Source organism: Columba livia, chromosome Z, assembly GCF_036013475.1.
Source record: "Columba livia isolate bColLiv1 breed racing homer chromosome Z, bColLiv1.pat.W.v2, whole genome shotgun sequence".
Classification (NCBI taxonomy): Eukaryota; Metazoa; Chordata; class Aves; order Columbiformes; family Columbidae; genus Columba; species Columba livia.
In genome coordinates, this window is record NC_088642.1 from 42,409,773 (window position 1) to 42,426,500 (window position 16,728).

A 16,728-nucleotide genomic window follows, 5' to 3' on the forward strand; every position below is an offset into this window, starting at 1 on the left:
TCTGGCTGTTACCATAACCAATTACCTCAGCCGTCAGTCTGGTATAGTGTCTCCCAGAATATTTGCATACGGCTTCCTTACCAGCCCACTCCTCCCCAACACCAGGAAGCTCAGCTCAAATACCGGAAGGAGAATTTTCCCAAACCCTTCTCCCCGAGCTCTTTTCTGATCCCTGATTAACTCCTTTAATCCCTAGAGTATCACAGACAGATTTTGGCACAGATTGATACCTCCTTCATGTGTTGCTGAAGCCAAATGGGAATCCAGGCAGGTAAGGAGAGAATCCATCTCACAGTGTGTAGAACAGACTTTGCAGCTCTGAGACCACTTTCAGAGACAGAAGTAATAAATGAGCAACAAGACAGCACACTACAGTTGAACCTGGATAATGGGGCTTTTCAAATGAGGAATGAATAGGCTTCCTCTGTCCTGCCATCAGGAAATGTATTTATGGCATCAGCTTTCCACACTGTCAGAGACAGAAATAAAAGCAAAAGTTCAACAAGGCCAAGTGCCGGGTCCTGCACTTTGGCCACAACAATCCCCTGCAGCACTACAGGCTGGGCACAGAGTGGCTGGAGAGCAGTCAGGCAGAAAGGGACCTGGAGGTACTAACTGACAGGAAGCTCAACATGAGCCAACAGTGTGCCCAGGTGGCCAAGAAGGCCAATGGTATCCTGTCCTGTATCAAAAATAGCATGGTCAGCAGGACAAGGGAAGTGATCCTTCCCCTGTACTCTGCACGAGTGAGACCACACCTGGAGTATTGTGTTCAGTTCTGGGCCCCTCAGTTCAGGAAAGATACTGAAGTGCTGGAACAGGTCCAGAGAAGAGCAACAGGACTGGTGAAGGGACTTGAACACAAGACCTATGGGGAGAGGCTGAGGGAGCTGGGGTTGTTTAGTCTAGAGAAGAGGAGGCTTAGAGGTGATCTCATCACTCTCTATAACTACCTGAAGGGAAGTTATAGCCAGGTGGGGACTGATCTCTTCTCCCAGGCAGTTACCAATAGGACAAGGGGGCATGGGCTTAAACTCTGCCAGAGGAAATTTAGGCTGGATATTAGAAAGAAATTCTTTCCAGAGAGAGTGGTCAGGCATTGGAATGGCCTGCCCAGGGAGGTTGTGGACTCACCGTCCCTGGAGGTTTTTAAACTGAGATTCAACATGGCACTTAGTGCCATGATCTAGTAAATAGACTGGAGTTGGACCAAGGGTTGGACTTGATGATCTCTGAGGTCTTTTCCAACCCAGTGGATTCTGTGATTCTGTGGAAATGACAGCTGCTTTTTCACTTGGGAAAGTTGTCATGCTTGAATGTGCAGGTGTCAACAGTGTGAATGCACACTGCTCAGCTGCAGGTGATGTGATACTACAGCAAGAAGCTGTGCTAATCACCCAGCCCAAAGAGAAAAAAAGGTATTCCCACCATTTGGAGTCCATGCATAAATCTGGTGCTGGGTTCAATCCATGGCTTCATCCCTGCTACAGATATCTGCCTAAAGATATTTACCTAGGAGGGCAATTTGACTGTACATGTGTTCAGGGATTAGGAGTTCTAGTTGGATCCTTTCCCTCCCTGAATTTTATGGGAAGAGGAATTTTGCTTTTCAGGTTGTCCTTCACTGAACAGATTTGCTTTTGTTCTGTTCCCTTAGCCTTAAGTGAGAGAAGAAAACAGATTAAGAAACAAATATGACACTGAGATAACGTCTGTTTCCATTAAATACAACATTATTTAGCATGGAGCACATGTGACCTGGCTGTCATGTCCTTAACCCAAAGGATAATTCTGTCACCAAAGACTGTGCAGGATGGGTTGTTTCCAGCTGGAGTTTGGTCACCTCCTCTGCAAACTTTACCTGGATGACTAATTTGCCCTCCTGATGCATCTGATGATTTGATAGAGAATTTGCAGGTGCATTAAAATTATAAATAATGCACAGTCTCAATGTGGTTGATTTATTAACTTAGAAAAAATATGAACCACACTGCCACTGGATGTCCTGGTTTTGTTAAAAACAAGACCAGTTCTCTTTTAGTGATTTCTCCTTTCAGCTAAGTTCTTCTAAGTGCCTTCTAAGCAACTGCATTTCTCTGAGTTTTTGCCTGCATGTTTCTTGGACACTATGCTCCAAGACACATAAGGGTGGCAATGGAATGCTGAAGAAGCTCATGTTTAGATTTATTGCTATGACAGCCAAGAATCCTGATAAGATTTCACATGATCTGTTGTGATTGGGGCATATTTGTAAGGAGGGGCAGACAGAACAGGTGACTAAAGCTGACCAACTGAGTATTCCATCCCATAAGCGTCATACACCCTATATAAGAGGGAGATCATGAGGGTCTCACTCTCTTCGACCATGGCCGGCATCTAAAGAGGACCCTGCCACCTGTGCCTGCAATCTGTGGCCAGGCTCTGCATGCCTGTATCCAATTTCCAGTTTGCTATAAAGTCCCACCCAGGACTTTGGAGTGCCTGCCCTGCAGCTGCTGGAGCCATGCCAGCTCCACCCACCACAGGAGGGTTTCAACGCTGCTACCTGGGACATTCAAGATTGGGGTCTGTATATTTTGTATATATTCTCTATTTATTAGTAGCATTAGTAAAGCCTTTAAACCCTTTCCAACTTAAAGCCTCTCTTCCTTATCCTTCTTACAACTTTTTCTCATCTAAGAAAAAGGGCGGGAGGGGCAAACCTCCAGTCTCTCTACATCTGCTTTATTCCCAACTGTAAGATAACCAGTTATAAAAGCGTTGCAGCTTAATCAATTAAGTGGGCAAAAAAAGGAAAAAAAAAAAAAAAAGAAGAAATAATCTAGGTTGCTCTGTTCTTAAAACAACACAATAGATAATTGCTTCACTCCAAAGCATCCATGAGGCACTTAGGGTGTGTTTGAGATGTCATGTAACTAACAGAATCTCTGGGTTAGATAGCCCTTCCCTAATAATGTGACACATGCCTCTTCCAAGCACATCCACCAGCGGACATGGAAGATCTGACCCATACTTTTCAGACTGTGTGGAAACAGGAAATACTCAAGCCTGTGAGATTTTGGGGAGATTTTTGTGAGTTTTTAAGGAGAAGGGGAAGAAAAACCCTATTATTATTTTACTTGCATCTGCAAGAAATAAGTAGAAATGTTGGTCTTCAGCTGCAGCAGACTGACAAATCTCTGTCAAAAAATACATTTAGAAAAGCTGAAATTTGTAAATTATATTATATTGTATCAGAGTAGTGCCTATAAGGGTTCAGGATTCCGCTGTGCAGAATTAAGCCCAGAGCTTGTATCTGTTGGACTAGATTAGCTCAATATCTGTCTTTTAATTAGGACTAATTTTTAACAACACAAACACTCCTCAAGTAGTCAGGTCATTTTAAGGAGACTTAGGTAGATAGCTATCAGCCCTGGGGACAGAGCTGCACAACCATACAAGATATATTTGAGCCCAAGATATTCTGTCCTGGATATAAAACCTGCTTCTTTTCCTGGGCGCTAAACCAGCATGATGCATCCTCCTAAAGCGCCTACCTAGGCAGAGAACTAAGTCATACTGGAATGCAAGAATGAGTCGAGGATATCGCCAGGGTAGAGAGCAGGAGCATAAAGTGAGGAGTATAAACGAGTCTAACAATCTGCTATCACAATGGTAAATACTGTTACTGAGGAAGACAGAATAGTTTGTTCTCAGACAACTCTTCAAAACTGGGAGGACATTCCCGGGAAGCACCTAGTTCTGAAATTACATATTTCTCAAATGTAGCATAGAACAAAGAAAGTATTGATAACAGCTGTTTCCATGTGAACTGCAGGTAAGTTACCATGGAGGCAATTTCAAGCTATGCTTCTTACATAAAACTCAATCTCTGCTTTGGCTGAAACACCACTGCTGGAAAAATATCCAGTGTCGCTGTGAGCTTGCTTTACTCAGCAGCAACCCAACCAGCTATTCTAGAAATTACTTTGCAAATCCACCAAGTCCTTTGAAATAACATAACTTTGATTCTGATAGTCCATTTCAGATCATCCTTGGAATAGTGAGATGATATAGCTGGCAGACCTCTTCTCCTCTCATACAGAAACAACAGTACTAAAAAGTTTTCAGAAAAGAGAAAATTAACCATAGCTCTGTGACAACCTCACCCAGAGGGGCACACTGCTGGCTCCAGCTGAAGTGGGCCAGACCTCTGGGCCCCATCAGAGACTACGACATACTGTAACAACATCAAAATCGAGTGTAAAAACTAAGCCTCTTTTAAAGATGATTTTGTTATTATGGACAGAGTCAAAGATGTTGTCTGTTTCCTATCAAAGTACTCAGGATAGAAAGTTATTTCCTGCCTCACTGGCCCCATTTCTCTGGGCATGCACAATTACACTGATGCAATATTTGAAAACCCCCTTACACCCAGCTTTCACTTCTTCCAGTGGAAACCTCCTCTGGCACCTCTGTTGTCTTTCTCTAGTCAGAAACACTCTTCTGCTTCATTACTTGCATGGCCAATTTATTCACATTTTTCTTTTACAATATTGTCCTTCACTTTAAGTAGCTCTGCCTTCACTGCAATGTTTACTTCTATCACATGTTCAGAGAGAGGAGTTAGGTCCCTTTTTTACCTTTTTCCTCAGTATTTTAACACATCTCCGTGTAGTTATGAATTCTTCTTTCATGCTCCTTTTAATCTGTTACTGTGCAGGCTGGCTGACACAGAACAGGAACTGCTCACATTTAAACAGTGAGTAAGTAAAACCCAGAGGAGAAAATTGCAACTGTCACAAGAAAAGCTTTAACGATATAAGATATATTTGTTAAAAAAAAGTTTAAAAATAAATTTAAAAAAAAAATACTTCTCTATTTCTAATGGAGACTGGTGTTTTTCTAAGCACTCTCCCATCTTATTCCCATCTAGAGCTGTGCATAGAAGCAGCTATGTCAATGTGTTGGCTGTTACCAAAACCTCTGAATATTTTCTCTTTCTCCTCATTTTTTTGTTTGTATTTTGATTGTTTGTGCTTTTAAAAACAATTTTTTTATTTAATGGAAAAATAAATCTGAAGGAAACTGCAAAGAGAAATTTCTTCATTCACAAAGAACAAAATCTTTCACTCAGTAAGAGCCACACTCATTGAGTGAAGAATGGGATGTATATGCTTAACTCCAGCATAAAAGAAATGCCTGACACAGATTAAAAATACATCTGTTTGTGTATGATGTCTTAGTGTTTCAGGTTTGTGATGGGTGTTTCTCTCCTTGATTGCTAAGAAAGTACAAACTGTGTGTCTAAAAGCTTTTCTTAAAAAAAAACATGTCTTAGTAAACTTTTCCAATGTCCTTTTGCAAATTAAAATTTTAATTAACACATGAATTTTCAAGGAATTTAATGAGCAGCTACACCTACAACAAGTACTGGAACAGAGACCAGGCAGTCCCACACAGTTTCTGCCAGTTCAGGGTACAATGCAGAAAGTCTCACACTGCATGCAATAACACAGTGGGAGGGAAGCAGAATGAACAACAAAGTTTCACTGCCAATATCAAGTCAAGGACAAAACTTCAAGTCCATTTATTATGCAAGTTCAGCTCTGTCAAGCACTAAGAAAGAGTACCAGAAGGAAAAAAGAATGCTATTCCCTTCTCATGAAGAGGAGGGCAGTGTTCAGGTGCCCTTGAGTCACGCTTGACTGTCTGGTTCTTGGGGCAATGGAGCCACATACTGCTTCCTATGCCAGGGGACTGGAAGAGAGCAAGTGACCTTCCCAAGCACACCCAGAGTTCTCCCACAGACACGGCCAGCAGCTGAGACAACCATCTCCCCCTCAGTTAACTTAAAGACAAAGTTAAAAATTATTTTCCGCTGGTCAGCTTTGCCTATGCTCACCATCGAAAAAAAGAACAGGTGGATCCAGGGACACAGAGAGATTTGCTATCTGCCAGCCTAAGCATCGACACACATTTCTTTGCCATCCTTTTACCTTTAATTGTTGTTTGCCTTCCCCTTCATTGCTCCCTTTCTCTCAGGAGACAAAAGTTATCAAAACAGCTCCACCATCCAGACTTGTGTTTCTTCATTTCTTCCCTTATTTTCCACAGAAGATAATTCACAGCCATTTGAATCCCAAATTTCTGTTGATGTTGCGTGTTTTACATTCCTTCAAAGTTTGTATCACTGCAAATAACCACAAGACTCAACTCATGCTGCAAAACCATAAGCAGCTGGTAAGCAGCTTCATTCTTGTAAGTAATGACAAACTCAAATTGTAAAAATATGTACATCAAAGTGAGCAGATTAAATTCATTTTTTGTATTAATGCATTTCTGCAATGTCAGTGACAGCCATCTGCCCAATTCAAAATCAGTTCATTTAAAACTGTGGGAGGATGCAGGGGGGGCAAGAAATCAACCTTTGCCATATCAGTAACTGCAGCTATTATCCTTTAGAAAACCACATGATCACCTGCTCAGTAACCTGCATAAATTCTCAGCCTTCTCAGCAAAGCACTACATCCTTTGAGACACACACTCCAGTCACTAAAACCAACCTGCAAGAAACAACTGGCTATATCCAAGCTCTCACAATCAAGCTGTATGTGAAAAATAAGTCAGCAACCAACATAGTTCTTAAAGCCATAACTTCCACAAATGTTTAAGGTTCTGTCCAGACTTGAGCAAGCACTTGATTTCAGGACATGGAATGAATATACAAAAGCAGTGCAGAGTTGCGAACTTCCAAAGAGGAGCATCCAAGGCTAAGGCAGAGTGTTCTCTGCCCCACCAATGAAAGAGAACTTGGAAGACCAAGTAACTTATATTTTTGGAGTTACACATCACCAGGAAGGTCTGAATAACTGTAATGCATCATGCACTAAACTCCTGCCGAGCTCCACATATGTTGCTGTAGATAAGGTATCCTATGCAACAGAGGCCAAAAATTCAGCACTGAAACTATTTGTGCCAGAAGTATGTAGCTGGCAAGAAACCATCACTTTTCTCTGCCCCATGAGGATCAACTTCAGTTCTGAAAGAAGAAAAAGATAAAAAGCAAGAAATATTCAGGTATACAGCAACAGATGTTAAAATGAAAAGTACACAGAACTTACTTCTATGTGGACAGAGAATCCAACAGAAACATCTTTGGTTCTGCCATGAAGGAATCCTAGACAAACTCCTTAATGTATGTGAAATTTCCTTATTTCTCCCTGCCTGTCAGAGAGAAAACTTCCTGCTTATCCATGTCATGCCCCTCGAAGAAGTCTCTTGGCAAGCAGATGCTCAGCAGGAGAAATGTTAGTTAAGCTATTTGTGGAGTATCTCTACAATCAGCAGGCTGAAGGCTGCCCATTTCTTCCAAGGATACTAAATAAGGACACTCTGCTCTCAGTGCCAGTTTACAAATAAGACAACCAGAAGTAAGATCTCAGACACAAGTGAGAGCATTTGTATGATTCTAACAGCAACAGGTACAACAGAGGCAAGAAAATATAAAAGGAATGTTTCCCAAGAAAATCACAGGAAGAAAAGACCTGGCCAGTTATCCTCCTCCTGGTTTGGATCATGAATGGAATAAATCAGCTGACCCTTATTGTGTTTGTTCCACTGGTATTGTCTCCACAGTGAACAATTTACTTCCCTGGAAGACATCTCGCTCCTTGGTTTTAATGGGGATTCCTGAAGAACAGACTAAGCCCTACAGGTTGCTATTGGAGGATCTGGTATCAAATAAATGAATAAAGAAGATCCAAGGCTGGTATAGAGTAATCAGCCTTGAACAGCTATAGAACTTCTGTTGTTTTGTTTTTCTGAAAGCAGTGAGGCAGCTACGTGGGATTTTTCTTTCTATCCTTGTCTCAGCAACAGACATCATGATTGCATTCAAATTAATCCATTTTTTTTATGAAAATCCCTTTGCTAGCCATACATTTTAGAAAATAAAAAAAAAGCAGCCTGTAAAACCATTCCTGAAAAATGTGTCCATCAGATATCATTGTTACCTCTTCATCTCCAAAATGCCATTAAAATGTATACACTCAAAGCATGAGACAAAGAAAGAAAAAAGGATCTAGAAGATAATAGATCACAAACACAATCATACTACAAAATAAGGCTGCAGAATTCATCTTATACTCTTACTCATTTAAGAACAGTATAGAATAGTATAGTTCAGTGCAAGGGACCTACAACAATCAGCTAGTCCGACTGCCTGCCCTGTGATGGACAGAGTATGTGACCTTGGTTATGCCTTAAACAATTTGTGTTGCAACTTCTACAGTGGGCAAGAAGAGGTCCTGCAGAGGCAGAATGCTACCTTTAGCCATCCCTCATAGGACATTCCTTCCAGGCCTTTCACCAGCTTTGTTGCCCTCCTCTGGACGTGTTCAAGTGCCTTAGCATCCTCTTTAAATTGTGGGGCCTAGAACTGCACACAATAGATGGGCCCTCAACATCTACCTCAAGACACAGTGGGCTGGAAACCTCCTGTCTGATCTCAGATTCTCCAGTTTTTGTGACTTGGAAATACCTGACTGCAAAGTGAAAGACCACATATGTCACAGGTTTCAAGGATTACAGGCCCCAGAAGTAAACACCAGTACTACTTGTTGGCAAAACAACTTGTAGTTCTGTAGTACAGTTTCTGTCCTGCTTCGGGACTTCATAAATTAGCATAAGCAGCGGAGCACAGTCTAGCTGATGCATGAGGTTCTAGAGCAGGATAGAGGCTCAGCAGAGAACTGTGAATGTGAGAAACAAGAGACTGAGTTGGAATAGGAGAAAGAAGAAACCACTGTGTTTATATCACTGCCTGTTCCAGCCTGTACAGGTCTGGTTTGCCTCTCACTGACTTTTCCAGGAAAAACCAAGGACTTAATCCCCACATTACAAGGAAATGAAGTGAAGCAAATGCAGCAGCAAAATATAAACTTCGTAAGCCACACAGAAGGCCACTACTAAGGTGTTGTTCAACACTAGCACAGCTTCCCTCCAGGCTTATCTGGCATTCATACACACATCTTCACTAACGTAAGCTTAGCACAGAGTCTGCTTTTTCAGAGCTTATAAACAGTGACTTAAATACCATTATTTTCAGGAGGGTTTAAATCTCTGCTATTTTCAAGAAGGGGAGTCCCTCTGTACTGTGTTTTGTGGTATACCTGAACCAAAGCTGTCAGTAAGGGACACAAAGCAGGCAGTCCCTCCTGCTGACATATTCCAGATGGCAGTCTGGTTGCATTTGTCTTTTGCTTACAGTATTCTAAGAATCTTTATGAATGAAAACAAGTCTTCACTTAATCTTGACAGAAAGAAGTGAATGCCAACCAGCAGTCCTCACTCTAAGCTGCTGCCAATAAAACAGAAAAACATGCCTGTAATATAGCCCAGTAAATATCCACCCAGAAACCAAATGTACCCTTCCTCCTGCTTGCACTACACAATGAATTCAAGTGGTACTGGCAGCATGAGGAAGCAATTTAGACAGTAGCATCCATGTGCATCATTATATATTAAAAAAGTTACACAATTTATCCACAGGATGACATTAGGAAAAGTCATGATTTAAGGCAGGCATCCGAGCTAGACATTTCTCCTATTTGTGCCAATAAAAGGAACACATCAAAAGGGCCCTGAACAACACCATATTATATAGAGCTATTGTGGCTGTTCTGTATATCCATATCTTCACAGAGTTTTGGTCTACACAACGCTAGCTTCTGCTGTAAGAAGTGTCTACCTTTTTAACCACATCATGATTCCACCACAGACAAATCCTGCCCATCGGCTCTCCCCTTCTCTTTTTCGTCAGGAAAATGCCTAAGACTCTTGGTCCTCAGGTGTCCCAGCATCAGGATGACAGCCAGTCATTAAGTTTGTTATTAAGTTCAGTCCAGTTTCCATATCTGTCCAAGTCACCAGTGACAGAGGAAGTGAGACAATGTTGTATGGCATGGGAGTCAGGTGTTAATACACCCTTGCATGCAAACCTATGAATAAATAACTACAGGGACCATTTCATGTTCTCCACTTACAGCTTTTTCCTGGGAAATCATACGCCTTGGTCACAAAACCAGCACTCCGGAGCTCTCACCTGGATTAGTAAAGAGCACTGACAACATAAAATGCAATCATGGAATTACTTTGGTTACCTTCATTTAGTGAACTGTCACAGGAACAGCAAAGTGACCAGTCACCCTGGCTACAGACCTATGTCAATGTCTGCTGGTGTGGCAGGGTCAGACATACAAAACATTCCTTTGCTCTCTCTGTTAGTTCTGTGGAAGAACAAACAGCAATTTTAATCCTCTAGGTTTCCTCTCGCTATTTTCTTCTTGTTGCCCTACACAGCTCATCAGCATCGCAACTGCATTTCATCTCCACGGCTTCTGTCACTGTCAGACAGTAAATGGAGTGACTTGCATTCAGGGTGCTGAAAGGTCTGAGAAGCACAAAAAAGGCCACAGAAGCAAATTGGCCAAGTAAATATTTCATACTGCATTTTCCTGGACCATTGTTCCCACTGCTAATGAAAATATCAAGAATTTTACTCTGAAGAGGGCAGGGATTTTCAAAGACACATTTCAAGCTTGTAAATCACGAGGCAAAGACACTGCTGCCAACACTAGCAGCAAAAGCCCAGTGCTGGCAGCACAGCAGAACACAGCACACCTTCCATTGCATAGAAAGAGCAGGCTTCTGCAGACCATCTTTAACAAGAAGTCAGGGAAGGAACACATTCTCCTTCAGCAATACAATAACCTGTCAAACACAAAGCCTGTATCTTCTAGTCACACAGACTTCCAAACAAAGAATCTCTGTCCAACATAACTGCCCTTCCTTACTTGCTAACTTACTTCACCTGCCTTTTAAAGCACCTTGCTGTCCTCTTCCCCACAAACTGCAAAAACCCAAAGGAATAACAAAGCTGATTGTCCTGTGCCATCAGAGCCAAATTAAATGTCTTCAAAGATTTTTTCAAAGGCAATAGGAAAACTCCCACAGGAGTGTTCTGCTAAGGCTACTGCTCACTATTAATTAAGCAGAGTGTGAGACCTCCTTTTCCTCAAAAAGATAAGAAGGTAGGAAAGAGATTTTTTTTTTCCTTTCAGTCCCTCCTCTGGTCACTGCAATAGATGAAACCTGGTCCCACAGTCCTCATATGCTTCAGAGCCCTGCACAGCCCTGTCCAGCAGGAAAAAGTACAAAAGCACCGCACCTGCAAACAGTTCTCAAATCCAGGTTCCAAGCTACCATAAGCTTTGGCCTAAGCCTCACTTAGGTGTTACGTGCTGGGAAGAAAAAATATTGTGCCCATAATGCTGAAACAAGGAAATTCAATTGGCCCTCAGCCTGTGTGAGGTGTCCCCCCGCCGAGACAGGGAAAAGGTTAAGCTTTTATAGCTGTAGGTGGTCTGCAAGCAATACCTGCATCAAGTCTGATTCTTTGTAAACTGGAGGGGACCTGGCTGACAAAATTGCAGTATTTTTTCTTTCTTCCAGGAGTGTCAGAAGAGATTTTGAGGGTGTGATAAGAAACTCTGCACCATTCAAAAAATCCTAAGCTGACAGTAAAATGAATTCAGAGGTGATCCGGGAAAATCCACATTAAACTAAAATCAAAAACATGAAATCCAAAGGAAGATCTCCCTGAAAGTGGGGATAATAAAAAGCTAACTAGCAGATCACATCATATATTCCAGCCAAAGCAAACCTGTCATCTACCAGAGGTTTGTTGCTTTGCTCAGTTTGAACATCTTCCTCTGCATGTCAGAAATGGCAAATAAAAAGGGTGCTGGCCCCATAATTAAGGAAACAAACTGTAACCCTTAGTCCTTGGCTTTCTGTATCAGTGTGGCCAGATTGCACATTTGTGTCAGCTTGGCCTTTAACTCCAGTAGGAAAGAAGTCTCCACAAACACCTTTAATTTCCAAATTATATTTGCCCTGGGAGATCTTGTTTTTCCTCTTTGAAACTATTTCTAATTTAAAAATAGGTCTCTGCTTAATGAATTAACATTTATTGGATTTTATCACTCTGCAGAGACTTCTCCTTTACTAAGTGGACAAGTTCCAGCTGCATTTTGTTGATATATTAAGTCATCAGGCAGAAGAGCTGGTGCCCTTGACAGAATCTTGGCAGACATCAGAAACTCAGGCTTCTTCAAAAGATGTTTTTTCAATTTGCCTTCTCAGCAACTCCTATTGTAATGCAAATCATGACCCTGGAATGAAACATTATGTTAGCATGACCACCCACCCAGAGTAAATGCTGTTAAGTATGGGAAGACATTGCTTCCAACTCAGGTTAGTCATGAAGCTGCAAGAAAAGGCAGGCATCTCAGCTGTTACTCCTTTGCTGCAAACCTCCTCCCCCTGCCTTTAACTGCAGTCTCTAAGCAGTTACTTCTCTTCAGTGGATTCATAGATCTCCAGCTGCAGTGGCTATTTGTCTGGTTTTCAGATACTTGTTCATTTCTGTGTAAGCAACCTTATTCACATTGTAGCAAACAGTGCAAAATCTGCTCTTCTCAAAACTATTTCTCCTTCAAAACGGGCACTGAAAAGCAATAAAACATAACACTCTTATCATACAAACTGTTATCATCTCACATAGATACCTTCATGTAATCAAACTAGACCCTTTCTTCTTCAGTTTGATCTTGCCATTCAAAACACTCCAACTAAAACCTGGGTGGCTTGCTCTATTCTAACTGTGAGAATTTTGCTCCCTTTCTTAAAAAAAAAAACAAACAAGGAAACAACCAACCCACAACACCAGGTCTTTTGCTTTCAAAGACAGAAATCACGTTTTCATGCCATGGGAGAGAGTTCTGCAGTAAACGTTGAAGGTACATATGACATTAGTAACACCATGCATGAAACATGACCATGACTCTACAGTTTCTTCAAAGGAAAATGAATGAAAAATGCACACATGAAATACAGTACAATAGAGAATTATCAGAACCACTTCATTAGATTCCTCTGAGGCCAGCTATTCCAATTCCCAACTGCAACCAGCATTCAGTATCATCTCAGTGACAGTCTTGTTTTGACTGAATGCTCAGGCCAAGCAGCCCAGAAAGGCAGCATAACCATGGCAGAACAAAGGAACCTCATTCCCAAATACTTCTGCATTGTTTTCAATTTCTTCCCCCGACACCACTTCCTTTTCTGTTTCCTGCCATTAGGTTAAAACAATTCATCACACATGGAAGGAAATATACTGAAACCATATAAAAATCTGGCCTGAAATCCAGGTAGGGTGTGGAGGGGATACTTTATTAGTGTTTCCCTGCTTATTGCAGCAATATCCCTACTAGAAACAACTTTCCAAATATCAGGGACAAAAATTTCTGCAATGCCTGTTTTTTTATGAAGGTCTGGCCAGATTTTGGAGAGAGGATGAAAAGGGGACTCATACACATAATGCTACTCTTTCTTTGGGTTTACTCTGGCTGAACCTGTCTGCAACCTTTGTAATACCTGCCTCAGTGGCATGGCATGAAGCAAAGCAAGACCTGCGCACTACACAGCAAAATGTGCAGCCAGCAGGTAGGATGTCAGATAAGGTATTATCTGCACACCCTGTGTGGAAGGTCTCTCCCCTGACATGGGAGCTTTGTCTCTGCTTGTTGCTGCTGTCTCCTGCTCAGATTCTTCAAACAATTGGCTCTGAGATCATGAAGCAGTGACAGGCATGCTCACCTGGGTCCCCAAAGAGCTCTTCCAGGTGCAGACCCTACCAGAGGTTCATAGCTCATCCCCTCTCTTGCCAGGCGCAAAAGAATAGGGGTAAGGGATGCATGGCCCCCATGTGCCAAGCGTACTTACCTCCCAAAGCTTGTTTCATAACAAAATCCATCGTGATGGCTTCAGTGTGCTGCCCACCTTCACACCTCACATGCACAGAGACCAGGAATCCTTAGAGGGCAGCCTGCAAAGAGGCACAACCAAAAGAGGAATAATGTCTCTAGGAGGAGAAAAGGCTGATGTCTGGCATTTCTCTGCTGTCTCCCCACAGCTTTCCTCCCATTGTTTGAGTGCAGGCAAGTTTCCAAACGTCTACCCCTGCAGACCCTGGCTTTGCAGGACAAGGCACCCGGGCAGCAGAGATGAATGTTGGTGGGCAGAAAACGGGCAGGAGGAGGGGCAGCTATGGGGACATGGTGGTTCCCCTGGGCAGGGCAGGTGGCCAGGAGTGAGCCTGGAGGAGTACTGCAGTCCTCCTCCCAGTTTCCTGCAGATGGGCAAGAAAGCGTTAAACCTTTGAACTTTCTTGTTTCCTCGCCTGCTTTTGGTCCTCTAGGTTTTCGAAGGGCTAGGTTCCGAGTGGCAGCTCCAACGGTGACCACCGTGGGGGCATTTGAAGGTGAAGCGCTCCACAGATGCCCAGGGGGGCAAGTGAGAGAAGCTCGGTGACTCGGTTGTGGATGCAGCCCGAGCGGCGAGATGGAGAGCACGGATGCACTGCAGGCTCCCCCAACTTAACCCTTCAGAAACCTCACCCAGAAATCCCCCAGCGCGATGCCAGAAAGGGCTGCACCTCCTCAGGAGGAGCCGGGACGGCTCAAGGTTGAGAGCGGCCGGCGACAGGTGCAGCACAACAGCCTCGCTGCGCAGGCTGCTGCCTCCCTCTGGCCTCGGCAAGGGATGTGCTCGGCTCAGAGGCAGGCTGCCACCCCCACACCGCACCGGCTGCGGTTTTGGGTCACAGCCGTGCCGTGAGGCTGCGCGGCCCACCAGCACGTGGGAGGACGAGGCCTTTCCCCACCCCTGCATGCCCACACTCCGCCGTCTCCTCATTGCCCTTCCGCACGCCGGTCGCCACAGAACAGCTCGCCCGCCCCGGCGCCGATACCTCGTTCGGCGGCGGGCGCTGTGCTGAGCTCTGCCGGGCCGGCGGCAGGTGAATGCGGCGTCTCCGCTCCTCTCCACACCGCTCAGCTCCGCTCCTAGCGGCTCCAGCCGGAGCCCATAAGCCCGACAGCTGCGGGTAAAGTTGCGGATGCGGTGGTGGGGAGAGAGAATGAGCTCCCTACTTTTCCCCCGCGCCCCTCTTTTTATCACAGGATTTCCGGACCATCCCACCGCCACGGTTCCTCCTTCCTCCTCCCCGCGTTGCGGGAGCTGGGCTCTCTCCCTCGCCCTGCCTCCAGCTCCTCCGCCCATTCCCTGCGCCACCCCCGCCCCTTGATGCGATGCTCGCTGCCGAGGAGGACCACAGCGTGCCCCAGCCCCTCGAAGGGGTGCGTCTATTTGCATGTATGTCCCCCAATCCCAACCCCGTCTGTCTGCAGCAGCCATGTGTCGTTGCGCTTTGCCGTGGAGGAAGGAGGGAAGGTTGTCAGTCCGCTGTTAAATTTTGCAATTGCTTCCTTGCATCTCCTCCGGAATCAGTGTGCGTGTCAGGGGAAATAGCTGCAATTACGGCGTCCTGCTAGAGGGAGAGGGTGGGAGAGCTATCCACGTCCTGTGTTCCTCTGTTCCGAGTCCTTCCCGAAGATCTCCTCCCACGCCTAGGTCCTGGAAGGAGTTGGAGTGGCAATGGAGAAGATAGGGAGCGAGCAGAGCCTTCTCCTCCTTCCTTCACCTCGGATTTTAATGTGGCTGGATAAGGATCAGCAGCTGCTTAGCTCGGTTCTCTCACTCTCCAGTGGTGTTTACAGCCCAGAAGGAAGCTGGAGGGGCTGAACGAAGGGGAGGGAAGGGGAATGTCCCCTCCCTGCAGTTGCCAGTTGAAGGGCTCGAGTGCAACAATCCGTTGTTGAGTCCCGATTTGGAACAGCATCTGAAGATGAGGAGGGAGGAGCTGCTTGCGGTGCAAGTGCTACATGGCAAAGCAGAACAATACTCCCTCACGGCACTGGCACACACCTTTAGGGATGCCGTTAGCCGGCTTGGGCCCTGATGGGGAGGGAACTAGCTCTGCTGCTGACCCACCCTTCTGTCAACAGCAGGAAATGTGGGAGAGAACCCCCGAGAGCAACCAATATGGAGCTAAAAGTGGGGAACGAGGGGGTGGAATGGTTCTGGCAGAAGTGGGAGCCCAGGGGTGTGGGAGCAGTGGCGCCAGCACCATGGGGAGGCTCTGGCATGACCTGCTGGGTGACGCTGTCTGAAGGTCACAGAGGGCACTGGGGTCGCACCTGGCACTGCAGGAAAAGCCATGGAGGTCCAGCTTAATGCAGGTCCAGCTTAATGGCAAGCAAACTAATCCTGCTTGGGGCAGCAATGACAGCCACTGGGGCTCCGCAGCCTGCAGAGCTCTCGGGTTGCCAGCTGCAGATGCAGGGTGGAATATGTCTACACTCAGGACAGTGTCCACTCACTTAGGTTTGCCTCAGTGCCCCATGCTTGTCAGTGTTTAAGTGGCAATTGGACAACACCCTTAATAACATGCTTTAACTTCTTGTCATCCTGAAATGGTCAGGCAGTTGAACTAGATGATCATTGTAGGTCTCTTCCACTGAACGATTCTTCTCTGCTCTTCTCTGCTCTTCTTTGCTCTGCTCTGCTCTATTCTATTCTATTCTATTCTATTCTATTCTATTCTATTCTTGAGTTCCCAGAAAGCCACTTTTCGAACAGACACTAGTATCAGCCTAGGAAGCTCAATTGGGTAGGCTTGTGCTAGACTTTTACTAATAAAAATTCAGAAAGGAAAGATTAATTCCAGAGAGGGTGGTGAACCCTCTTATTTTAAAACTTAACTCGTCTCCAGCATTTCCAATC

The 16,728-nt window shown here is 44.5% G+C and overlaps 1 protein-coding gene across 2 annotated transcripts in view; it reads right to left on the reverse strand.

Moving 5' to 3' along the window:
* The window catches only part of CPLX1 (complexin 1), an 88,629-nt gene extending 73,085 nt beyond the window's left edge, over positions 1 to 15,544 (reverse strand). Inside the window, exons 1-2 of one of the 2 annotated variants that reach the window (XM_005508833.3) lie at positions 14,855 to 15,544; positions 13,828 to 13,930 (exon numbers count right to left, since the gene is read on the reverse strand). In XM_005508833.3, the coding sequence (XP_005508890.2) occupies positions 13,828 to 13,858 (31 nt within the window). In that variant the 5' untranslated portion in view covers positions 13,859 to 13,930; positions 14,855 to 15,544. Of the gene's footprint in view, positions 1 to 13,827; positions 13,931 to 14,501; positions 14,736 to 14,854 lie in introns of those variants that run through there. The other variant, XM_021296367.2, reaches the window with a different exon arrangement.
* Positions 15,545 to 16,728: the final 1,184 nt, after the last annotated feature.